General features: G+C 44.5%; 1 protein-coding gene across 1 annotated transcript in view; it reads right to left on the reverse strand.

Annotated features, from left to right (window-relative positions):
• Nucleotides 1–204: 204 nt before the first annotated feature.
• The window catches only part of DCK (deoxycytidine kinase), a 36,606-nt gene continuing 23,918 nt past the window's right edge, over nucleotides 205–12,892 (reverse strand). The window contains exons 5-7 of the mRNA XM_066574110.1: nucleotides 11,319–11,434; nucleotides 3,083–3,182; nucleotides 205–676 (exon numbers count right to left, since the gene is read on the reverse strand). Coding sequence (XP_066430207.1) covers nucleotides 650–676; nucleotides 3,083–3,182; nucleotides 11,319–11,434 — 243 coding nt within the window. The 3' untranslated portion in view covers nucleotides 205–649. The remainder of the gene's footprint in view (nucleotides 677–3,082; nucleotides 3,183–11,318; nucleotides 11,435–12,892) is intronic.

Here is a 12,892-nt window from a genome sequence, read left to right on the forward strand (position 1 = left end):
TGCTGCCACCAATTTCATTTGAGGGGAATTTTTTAAAATAAATACTGTTCAATGTGCTGCAGCGTTAAAGATATCAAAATGACGGAAAGGCAGATACAATCAAAGCTCAATTGAAATATCCAAGCTGTACAGTTACAAAATTATGCCTTTGAGAAATACAATAAAAAGCGTTCCCCCCCCCCCCCCCCCCCCCACACACACACACAAAGTACTAAAGGGATTTTCTTTCTTTTTGGTTAACACCTCACCCACTCTGCTCCAAAAAAATAAATGTAGTAATCTACTCAGTGTGGCACCAGATTGTCAGTTTGGCTCCACAGCAAGTAACGTCACTTGGAGTTCTTGTCCCAGTGACCTCCTGTATATTGGCACATTGCTTAGTAAAGGAGAGATCTACGCCCGTTTCTGGAATGTCATGGATGACGTCCTGTTTAAGGGCCTCACATTGGCTGCAGCAGTCATGTTGCTAAACAGCACCGCTGCAGCCAATGTAAAGGACTAACTAGAGAACAGGAGCTGCAGTATTAGAGTGGGGAGTTTAAACACAACACACACAACACACACTTAATTGTACAATCATGCATTTTTTTGCAATTCCATGAAAAAGAATCGGCTTCTTCAATATAAGTGCATGCCAGTCTTCTGAATTTTATAATGTACTTAAAAATTCTTGGACCTGTGAAGAAAAGGAATTCAAATGAGAACTGCAAAATGTATCAGTTTCCCACAGCGCTATACACGCATTAACCAAAAGCAACCAGCGCATTTTGCCAAGAACTGAAGTGGATAACATCCTGCTTAAATCAAGAAAGGCTTTTCTGATCTTCCAAGACTGTTTAAGGCTCTATATCTATCCATCTCTAAAGCATGGGCACTAATCTTCAGGAAAATATTAGGGATAGGCATTAACAATTACCTACTACCACTGAAATAGCTATTGATCTTATTAGAAACTATTTATGTAGTAGAGGAGAACAGCAGCAGGGAGAAGTCAGATTCCCAGGGCACCACTTTTCTCTGCCAACAGGAAAAAAGCAGCATGGTTTTGAGCATAATGTACACAAAGCAGCAACCAATAAATGCTTAGAAAGCTATGATGTGGTCTGTCACTTATTAAAAAAAAAAAAAAAAAAAAAAAAACACATCAGAAATGTCTAACTAATGCATTTTATTTTTTAGCCAGACAGAAGTGGATAAAAAGGGCTTGTCCAAGTTGTAACATCTGTTGACAGCCTCTTCCGCATGCAGTAAAACAAGTGATGAAATACTTGCCTCTCCCCGTTCCCACTGTCTCCTGTACCTGGGCTTGGTCCTCCGCTTCAGTTTCTGTTGGCAGATGCAGTCCCCCCGGGTTTACAGAAAGTCACAGGGATTGCAGCAGCCAAGAGAAACCATAGCGAAGGACTGAGCTCAGGCATGGGAGACAACGGGAACGGGGAGAGGAGAGTATATCACCACATGGGGAAGGGGCTGTCCACAGATGTTAAAACTCGGACAACCACTTTTGGTCCAAAATTCTGTGCAGATTAAGTTTCTTAACCCTTTAAAAAGCAGACTATGGGTTTTTCATTATAACTTATTTTTCCCATTGACAGAGCCTCATAAGGTCTTTGTTGTCCATGGGAGGACTTGCATTTATTTATTTAACATGTCATTTAAAGTCATGCAGTAAAAAAAATGTTACAAAATTTCTAAGTGTGGTGAAACAGGTGGAGAAAAAAAAAACCACAAACATAAAAACAGCCTCCCCCACCATTGCCAGCAGCTGTCAGAAAGCAGATAACCAACAGATGAAGCTGGCTCCGCTGCCCTAAACCCACTTCATACAATCCATTGTGACTTATCACAGATATATCAGTCATAGGCCATTAAGGGGCTGAAGTTTTGTTTTTTAGTTAAAGAGCCTTGAAATCCCTTACACAGAGTTAACCCCTTTAGTGGCACGCCCAGAAAATCTCCAGGGCTTGCTGCACTGACCCTGCAGTTAAACCCCGGAAGATTTCAGTGGACAACTCTAGTGCTGAAATGTGCAGAGCACTGAGCTGTCATTTGAAATCTTCCAGGGTTTTTACTTGCATTGTTGACTCATTTAAAAAAACCTGCCCTGTGAGGCATGACATTGTAATAATAAACCTGCCACTGAAGGGGTTAAGGGATAAATGTCTGACAACCACCACTAAAGGGAGTCTAAGACAGTTTATACACTGAACTCTATAAAAAACTGTATTCACAAAGCTGCCAAGTAGGGTCGGGCAATTAACGGCATTAACTTGATTACAATTTTGCCACAGCAAAATGACAACTCGCCAGAATTGTCTAACAATTAGCCCTGTCTCTTGTGGGTGTGGCTAGTGCAGGAAGTGGTAAAGTGGTGTGTGCAGATGTCGGGGAGTGGAGCTGTGACAGGGAAGTAGACAGTATATGGAATGCTGGGATGACAGGAAATTAATGGAAACTCATCCTTAATGTGTTTATAGCTAAAGTTCATTCCACATTCTTTAACCTAAGGAATTGCTGTGTGCGCGATTCCTTTGTCAAGTACTGATAATCAGAAACGCCACATTAAAATTCAGATAATCAGTATATATATTAGATTAAAGCGACCCTCTGGTTTCAGGAATAATAAAAAAGGTTTTCTCCTACTACCAGAGATAGCAGTTATATTACCTGCTGTTGGTCTTTTGTGCTGACGCTCCTCCGATTCGCCACCTGCAGGTCCAATTTTCACAGGTTACCAAGATGGCCAACGTAATCTTCAGACTACCTAATCTCCATAGTGCATTTGCAGTGTTGGACTACCAACGCATTAAGCCTTCGCTCTGATTGGCCAGCACTGCTGGCATGATCAGTACTGATCAATAAGAGAACAGAGCACTGTGTGTATTGGGTAGCTAAAAAAAAAATAAATAAATAAAAAAATTGCATGGGCCATCTTGGACTGCCAAAAACAGGATGGCGAACTAGCAGATTGAGGGATACTGACATAGAATGACAGCAGATAATAAACCCTCCACCAGTCCAGCGACAGAATTGTCCAAGAACTAGAGGAAAATAGCATAAGACATATGCAGATTTAATATACCTTTTCTATAAGGCATTCTTGCTTCTGTTTATCATCTTTAAAGTCTTCATTCACATCAAGCGTCAAAATGGGGAGGTTTTGCAAATAGTCAAAATCCATTCTGTAAAACAAGTAGACACTGTGCTTTACTTTCACACTGAAAACCGTATTCTGCCCATTATATGACTTGTACTTTAATAAATACAGGACACAAGTTTAAAATGTATGAAAATATTAAGAAATAAAAATGTTGCAGACGTTCAGAAAACCACCCCCCAATATTACAAGACAACTTGTTTTGCCACATTCAAACTATTAAGATATTGTATTACTTATTTGCATTGTGAACATCCCTTAAAAAAAAAAGTGATCAGGGGGGCGTGGCTAGCCAGCGGCGGGAAAAGAAGCACCAGAGAGAGCTGCTGAACGAGGGCAGTGAAAAACGCTCAAAGCGCCTCACTGACCCGGTTCCGGAGGCCGAAAACAGCGGCGGCAACACCACCAGGGTCCCCGCTACAAAAAGAGACCTCTCGCGGCCCACTGGCCGAAAGCGAGATTTCGGGGCCTACTCAGCCGGGTGAAGCCCCGGCCTAGAGTTACAGACGCGTCCGGCCGGAAGTGAAGGCCGGCCACGGAGCGGACGAGCAAGAGCCTGCAGAAGGCCAGCGGAGGCAAGGGCACAGCTGCAGCAGCCCACAGAGCACCCAGAGAAGACCGGGAAGAAAGAGGTGAGGGGACTACAACCCCATAAATAGGGGTTAGCAAGGGGTAGACCCACGGGAGTGGGAACAGAAGGAAGGAAGCTGAGAGTCGGGAAATAGTGAGAACACCACAGCACAGCCCCACAAAGAGCCCTCTGAGCCAGATCACAGGGCCTGCACACCACGCTCTCCCCTCACCCTGAAAACAGCATGGCTGCCTAACAACCAGGGGGCACCCAGCAGTACCCAGAGCCCACAGCAATAACGTGCAGCCAACAGGCCTATAACACAACCCCACCAGAACATTTACGCCTCCCTGCGCACGCCTGGAGGACTATAGAAGTAGTGACAGGGGCTGAAACAGCAGACCCCTGCTAACACACATAAGGCGGCAAGAAAAGTTACACAGAAGCGCAGTACTGCAAAGCAAGATCACCTACACAGACGAAAAAGAAAACTACTGCAACTGCGCAACTGCAGAGTCACTCTATAAGCAGCAGCAGACACAGAAGCAGCAGCAGACGGACACCCGTAATTAAGAATACAAGCATTACCTAACAGGGCCACCCTCACCCGACCACCCCCCACTACCCAGGGCAAGGCTCATACGCAGTTAACGGAATGACCAAGGTCTAACCGTGAGCTGCGCTCCGCCCCGGTCCCAGCCAAAAGAACAGAAGCTGGATATAGCACAGAACTAAATAACCTTGCAACACCGAAAACTTAACATGTCCAGGAGAATCAGTAGACAGAATAAGGGACAAACAGCAGCATCCCAGTGCACACTACCAGAGCTGTACTCAAGCAACCAATTCTCCCAGCTAGCGGAAATGGAGCAGTCACCCCATAACTCAGAAAACGGAGAGGAGCGAGGCAATGACATGAACATTGAACCCCCTGCTTCACCCCAAATAGCCAACCTCTCCGCCTCGGACTCTACGCTCCTTACTCATAAAAAAAATGTTCAGAGAAGAACTCCAAACAGCGATGCAAGACATATCTAAACAGATCAACGAGCTCGGACAACGCACTAATGATCTCAAACACAAAACCGACGATATAATAGACGCACTTGATCAAGAGAGGACAAGATGGGAAGATTACGCGGAAAGAGTAGAAGCTTTAGAACTAAAATGCGAAGATCTCGAAAACTGGAGCAGAAGAGCAAACATCCGTATCCGAGGTCTGCCAGAATCTGTTACCCACCTGAAAGAAGCGGCCACAAACTTATTCACCGCTCTACTCCCACAAGTGACGCAAGAATCTCTCCATATAGATAGAATACATCGAGCCCTATCAAGACTGGCCAATACCGATCTCGCAAGAGACACAATCTTAAAAATGCACTACTCTGAGATGCGAGATCAATTACTGTTGGTGGCCCGCAACCTAGACGCTCTGCCGGGGGTCCCCTCCTCAGTTCAGATCTTTGCCGACATCGCACCATCCACCCTGGCCAAACGGCGGACCCTAAGACCAATCACCCTAGCTCTACAGCAGGCAAATATAAGATACCGTTGGAACTTTCCGTTTGCATTGCTGGTCCGCATCAACCAAAGATCATACTCGGTCAGATCGTTGGAAGAAGGCAAGCGTATGCTGGAAGAGGAGCGCATCTCCTTCGCAAATGAAATGGCCAGGTCCCCCAGGCCACAACGACCAACCCGATCGTGGACGACGGTGGGGAATCCACGCCGCAGAGCGACCATCACAGAAAACTGATTTTGGGACACCAGAGACAGATATGTATCATCTACATTTTCTAGCTTAACTTTGTTGAGGAGCCGGGGGTGTCCTGGGCTCCCTTCGGGGGGGTCGGGGATAGCCCACGGATTTCTCACCCAACAGCTAGGTCTACTTGGACTTTACATCACCAAATTTAGTCCTTTAAGGGCTATATGGACAGCTTATCATAAGGTCAGCGCCCGACATTACACGAGAACACCTCAACAACGGCGAAAGGCCGGGTGTTGGCCTACACTCACAAATGTCGGTCCGGGTGTGATCCTGCTCCAAATAACCCGCATTAAAATGATTCCTTGATAACATAACAAAAGACACCATAGTGTCGTACCTGCGGGCGGGGTTCGGGTCGCATCCGGACAGACACAAGAATACTGATAAGGTTATCTGAAATGTTAATGTTGTATAGGTTTATCGGAAAATAAGGCTAAGTTATGCTGCTTCTGTTAATATTTAATGATTTTGTTGCACTGGGACGGGGCGGAGTAACTTGATGCCCACTCCCTACCAGACTTCGAGTGTCACCCCACTACAAAAGTAGAGGGACACACTCAGTTTGGGAATTTTTTGGGTTTTAGAACCCAAATTGGTTCATTTCTCTAATTGTTTGTTATAGTACCATTTACATACGATGTTACACTACCTATGGAATTCTATCTCCACACACCACAAGCGGAATCACCGCCACCAAACGAGCCCACAACAAACACACAAAAAATCTAGAATTAACTGGCACCTTCCCTCACACTCACAATGGCCACCATAATTTCGCACAATGTTAGAGGGTTTAACTCCCCTCTAAAAAGAAAGAAAGCATTTGCCCAATACCTCAAATTGAAACCTGATGTCATATGCCTTCAGGAAACACACTTCTCCTCCTCCTCCTCCTCCACACCCAACTACTTGCATTCACAATACTCAAGGTTCTACTCCTCGGTAGCCGCTAAAAAACACCAAGGGGTCACAACCCTCATTCACAATTCTTTCCCCCTCGTTGTGGAAAAAACAGAAATAGATCCTGAAGGCAGATTTATTATACTACAAGGTTCAATGCAGGAACAAAAAAATGGTGATCATAAACTCTTATGCAACGGTCAACAACCCCTACAAACTATTTACACTGATAGCAAGAAAACTCAAAGCGCTACCCAAGGCTTCCATCTACTGGATGGGAGACTTCAACATGATCATCTCACCTGCCATGGATCGCTCGTCCCACACTATAGATAAAATAAGCCCATCACAAAGAGCATCAATCTCAGCCACACTAAGATCTAGCATTGGCGGACTGCTGGAGAGAGGTCAACGGAATGAACAAGGGATACACCTTTTATTCAGCCCCACATAAATCATATTCCCGAATCGACTGGGCACTAATCTCAACCCATCTACTCCCCGTACTTGCCCAATCAAGGCATATCCCCTGCGCATGGTCAGACCATGATATTGTCCTCACACACCTCATAAGCTCGTCCCCCAAACCCATTTCTAGAAGATGGAGACTCAATGAATCGCTGTTAAAGGATCCCACAACACGGGCTCAGATAAATGACAAATTAAATGAGTACATAGCTACAAATGACAACGAAGCCTCCACGCCAGTCTGGATCTGGCTAGCACACAAGGCCTTCATGCGAGGTCAAATATCCAAAATAGCCTCCATCAAAAAGAAAGAAAAATCGCAAGCCCTACAAGCCCTGGAAAGACAACTTGCACTACTTGAAATAGCTAACCAGCAGCGCCCCAGTATAGCCTTAACTAAAAAAATAAGAGATGCAAAACTTCAAATAAACCTATTATACACAACCCAGGCAGAAAAAGCACTCCAATGGACGCAAGCGACCTATTTCAAGTTAGCTAACAAACCAGATAAATTACTGGCAGCCCGCCTCAGAGCAAAGGAAAGAATCAATATAGTACACTCCATCAGAACAGAAAGTGGGACCTGCACGTCAAACCCCGATAAAATTGCACATTCTCCGACTTCTATAATAAACTATACAAATACAAACCCCAGAAATCCCCTTCCGCTCCCCAGAAATACCTAGAAAACATACAGCTTCCACAGATTGCAGAGCACCAAAATGAACACCTTAACCAACATATAACGGTGGAAGAAGTAGAAGACACTATCAAAAACCTAAAACCAGGAAAAGCACCAGGCCCGGACGGTCTAACGGCCTTATACTATAAAAAGTTCATACACACTCTCACCCTCCCATTAACATGCTTCTATAATAATATCATACTAGGAGAATCAATCCCTGAAGAATTCTTAAAAGCACATATAACAGTCATCCCCAAGCCCAATAAGGACCATACCTCCACTAAGAATTACAGGCCCATATCTTTATTAAACTTAGACTTTAAAATCTTAACCAGCATATTAGCCAAACGTTTAAACGCCTTCCTCCCCGCTTTAATTAAAAAAGACCAGGTAGGTTTTATACCGTCCCGGCAAGCACCGGACAATATCAGAAAGGTCCTTAATTTAATACATATCGCAAAGTCACATAAAAACCCGCAAGTAACACTGGCCCTAGACATTGAAAAGGCCTTTGACAGCCTCTCATGGGACTACCTATTTGCAGTGTTAGATAAAGCAGGAATAAAGGGGGACTTCATTACAGCACTCCATGCCCTCTACTCAACCCCCTCTGCTGAACTAAAACTACCCTCTTCCACACCAAACAAAATACAGGTCCAGAGGGGAACGAGACAGGATTGTCCATTGTCTCCAGCCCTCTTCGCAATGGCGATGGAACCCCTGGCCCAGATAAGAGACAACCCAAATATTTCTGGGGTTAGGGCGGGAGATAAAGAGTATAAAGTCACCCTCTTTGCGGATGATATCCTACTCACACTAACCAAACCACTCGCTTCACTACCAAACTTGATAAAAATCCTGGACTCCTTTGCAGAAGTCTCAGGATTGGTAGTCAATATGGACAAAACAGAAGCACTGCTCCGCAACACCCCTACACACCTCCAGAAACTCCTAGAATTAAACTTTGGATTCAAAGCTAGTCCGCACTACATCACCTACTTAGGTGTTAAATTAGCCTCAAATATAGACGCACTATACAAATGGAATTATCCCCCCTTATTTACCTCTCTAAAGGCTGACCTGAAGAAATGGAGCCAACCTACAATCTCATGGATAGGCCGCATCAACTCGGTCAAAATGAACATACTACCGCGACTCCTATACCCATTCAGGTGCTTACCTATAAACATCCCCCCAAAAGAATTAAAAGATATGCAAAGAGCTATATTTCATTTCATCTGGGGAAAAAAAAAACCGAGAATCAAACAGAAAATAATGCACTACCATAAAAGAATAGGAGGACTATCGGTACCTAATCTAAAGAAGTACTACCTAGCAGCCCAATTAACACAAATCCCCTCAATGATGGCAGGCTCAAAAAAACCTCTATGGGTCGACATAGAAGCCTCTCTTATCAGACCACTGGACCTGAGAACCATCTTCTGGGACAGAAGTTGGAAATCCATAAATATAGCACATAAAGCTCCACTAACGCACCACCAATTCCTGATATGAAGAAAAAACAGATTCAAATTCAAATTAATGTCTCCTATTTCACCGCTGACACCAGTGATCCCCAACCATGCATTCCCACTGAGTCTCCAGGAAGAAAACTTTAAGTGGTGGCGAGCCAACCGCATTACACTCCTCCACCACTTTACAGATCAAAATAAAATCCTTTCCCCACAATTGACTGAAAAATACTCGATACCAAAAGATTTATGGCTCGAGCTACACCAAAATACACAGCTTCATACACACCTTACAAAACAAGACTAGGCCCCAGACAACCCCCACACCTCTCGAAAGAGTCTGCCTCCGGTCCCCACTCCAACCAGGCATAATCTCTGCGCTGTACTCAAGCATGAACAAACCCCTCACAGAAACAAAATTACCATTTATGCAGCGCTGGGAAACAGACCTGGGTATCTCCATGTCCTTGCCCCGCTGGCATCACTGCTGCACTTTCACAGCAAAAGGAAGCCATCAAGTGACCCTTGCAGAGTCGGCAATAAAAATCCTACATAGAGCATACCTAGTTCCCACCACAGTCCACAAATCCTCCCCTGCTACCTCCCCGAACTGCTTCAGAGGGTGCGACAGTCTGGGAACAATAGCACACACATGGTGGACCTGCCCCTTGGTCACCAGATTATGGAAAGAAGTAGCAAAACTGATAACAGGGGTCCTGAAAAAGGCCTTTCCCGTCTCACCAACTGTATGTCTCCTGGCTGACAAACCTAAAGGGTACAACAACCAGCAGCACAAATTGTCACAACAGATCTGTATGGCAACCAAAATACACATAGCTTCACAGTGGCTCTCACCCAACCTTTCTTTAGAACCAATTAAGGCCAGAATATCTAGAATGATGCTCTATGAAAAATTGTCGGCCATGAGGGAAGACAACATGGACCTTTTCCTCAAGACGTGGGAGCCATGGGCAGAGCACCTAGCTATTTCGGGCCTAAGCAGGTCACTCCATGCTTGAACCCCAAACGGAGAAGAAATTCTAGTAAAACACACTAGTCAAGAAAAAAATAGGACATAAACAGCAACGTAAGAATAAGTACAAAACAAACAATAGCTAAGAAAATAAAATTACAAACAACCACAAGATGAGGAGGAGACTTAGACAGAAAAGACCTCATAAACACAGGCTCACAAGTAGAAACTAAAATGCGTGTGGAACATTACTTTCACTGTTTTCAACATCGTATGTCTAATATGTTAACTGTACATTAAATAAGCAATGTATATGTATACCCCCTGCGCGGGGAACTATTTTGCGTAACACTTCAAAAACTGTTAAAAACTCAATAAAACTCTTTTGAAACAAACAAATAAAACCAGGTCGCTCCGCAGAAGACAAGCCCTTTAATTTTAAAAATTAATTTTCTGCCGCAACCTTCTGCACGCAATAACTTGTTATTTTTCTGTTGACGTAGTTGTGTCAGGGCTCATTCTTTGCGAGACATCCTGTAGTTTACGTTGGCACCATTTCGGAATACATACGACTTTTTGATCGCTTCCTATTGCATTTTTTCTGGGAAACACGGTGACTGAAAATGTGCATTTCTGGCGTTCTTTATTTTCGGACGATGTTCACCGTGCGAGGTAAATGATGCACTACTTTGGTAGATCAGACTTTTACAGATACGGCAATACCAAATATGTATTTTTGTTTTAGATTTTTTTATTATAGATATGGCAGAGGGGGCGATTTAAACTTTTTTTTTAACAATTAGTAGAAAACAAACAAACAAAAAAAACCTACACAACAAGCTTTATTGATCTGATTTTTAGTCGTTTTTTGTCCCCCTAGAGGACCACAACTAGCGATGCTTTGATCGCTCCTGCAGTATGATGTAATGCTATTGCATTACATCCTACTGCAATCGGACAAGCAGCCTATCCTATCAAGCTACCCTATGGAGATGGCTTGATAGGCAGTCTGCCGAGACGGCCCTGGGGCCTTTCAGAAGGACCCCGGCTCTCATGACACCCGCACTGTTACCTGCGATCTCAGAATTGACAGCAGCAATTAAAGGGTTAATAGCCGCAATCAGCCACGCAGCTGATTGCAGCCATTACCTGCGAGTGTCAGCTAGTTCTACTGAAGGGATGTTATTGAAGGGGTTGGACAACCCTTTTAAAATAGGACCATTAAAAGTACAACTAGTAGTGAAAAAAAAAAAATAAATAAAATAATATACATACAGCCAAGTTGACGGGGAGGTGGGGGGGGGGGGGGAAGGCAGCACACCTCATGCTTCTGTGATGGAGCCAGCTCTCATGCTTATAATGAAGCTTCTCCAGATATTCCATGGGAATTCCCTGCTCCTCTTCTCTTCCACGAGAATAAATTCTTTTTAGGCAATTCTGGATAACAAAGAAATACCATTAATGCAAAAAGGTAAGAAGTTATCAATTCCAAAGCACAAATGCACCTCACAAGATTATACAAGTTACTAATCTTTAAATTTTACTCTAAGGCCGCCACGGGCAGAAATCCCGCGGCGGGATTTCCCGCGGGATTTCCGCCACTAAAAGCCTGCATAGGAGTGCATTACAATATGCACTCCTATGCAGACGGCCGCGGTTTGGCCGCGTGAAATCTCGCGCGGCAAACAAACCGCGGCATGTCCTATTTTTGTGCGGGGCTCGTTAAGCCTCGCACAGAAACGTCACTCACCCGGCCGCCGGCTCCGGTCTGCGAATGCGCCGGCTGCCCGCACATGAAAGAGCCGGGGCCACCGGGCGCGGGTGAGTACGCGCTCGTCTCTGCAGGCGCCGTAATTGCCGCATAATGTCCATGCAGACTTTCTGCACAGACATTCCGCATGCGGCTTTTTATCCCGGGATTAGCCAGCAGAGTGGACGAGATTTACAAAAATCCCATCCGCACGCTGCGACCAAGCCACACCGATATTGACATGCCACGCAGAAATTCAAAGACGCGGCATGTCAATTCTTTTCCTGTTTCCGTGGTGGCCGCTCTCCTCTCTATGTGGAGAGATGGCCGCAGCGGAATGCAGGCAGCGAAGCTGCTCCAAAATCCGCAGCGAAAAGGCCATTGGTTTTGAAGCTGCATTTCTCTTACAGAAATCTTGCGGTATTTCCGTGCAGTCATTCCGCAAGATTTCCGTCCCGTGTGAACCCAGCTTAATATAAAACGGCTTTGATTTGAAGTCCCCAGATCATGTCCTTCATAACACACAGAGCAATGAGATCACCGGTGGAGATAAGGCTGCGGAGGGTTCACAGCAGTTTTTTGCATCCTTTGTTTACTTTTAATAGAATAGAAGTCAATCTCAATAGACGCATCCTCCCCCAAACATAGGACAAGATGGAAAAAAATTAAAAATAAAAAAAGCCACACATGGTATTGGCTCTAGCTGGACATGTGATGCATCATGGGATTCCTACCACAGGGTAGTCAAAGAGAAAGCAGGGAGAAGGCTGCACAGCATGGGAGTGCCATCTACATAGACACCAAGAACGTGTCAGATCATCAGTAAAAGGGTACAGGAAGGGTGGGGGAAAACGACTAACTTGTCCAAGTTAGTTTAAAAACTTCCATGTTTAGACTGCTCACATGACATAAAAGTTACTTCTTGACCCGAATACCATGTCAATTCCACACAATCTGTGTTGGGAAATTTACATGCCAATTTGCCCGTTGCACTAAATCCATGTACTGATCCGCAGCTACACAACTGTATAGCTATTGTAAAAATCTGCAGCTCAGCTGTGAATTTTTGTTGCAATGTTGTTTTAGGGCCAGCAAGATCTACATCGCATTCCACCATGTGAACATATCCCAAAGCATCAAAGCTA

Source organism: Eleutherodactylus coqui, chromosome 7 (genome assembly GCF_035609145.1).
Source record: "Eleutherodactylus coqui strain aEleCoq1 chromosome 7, aEleCoq1.hap1, whole genome shotgun sequence".
In the NCBI taxonomy this organism is placed as follows: domain Eukaryota; kingdom Metazoa; phylum Chordata; class Amphibia; order Anura; family Eleutherodactylidae; genus Eleutherodactylus; species Eleutherodactylus coqui.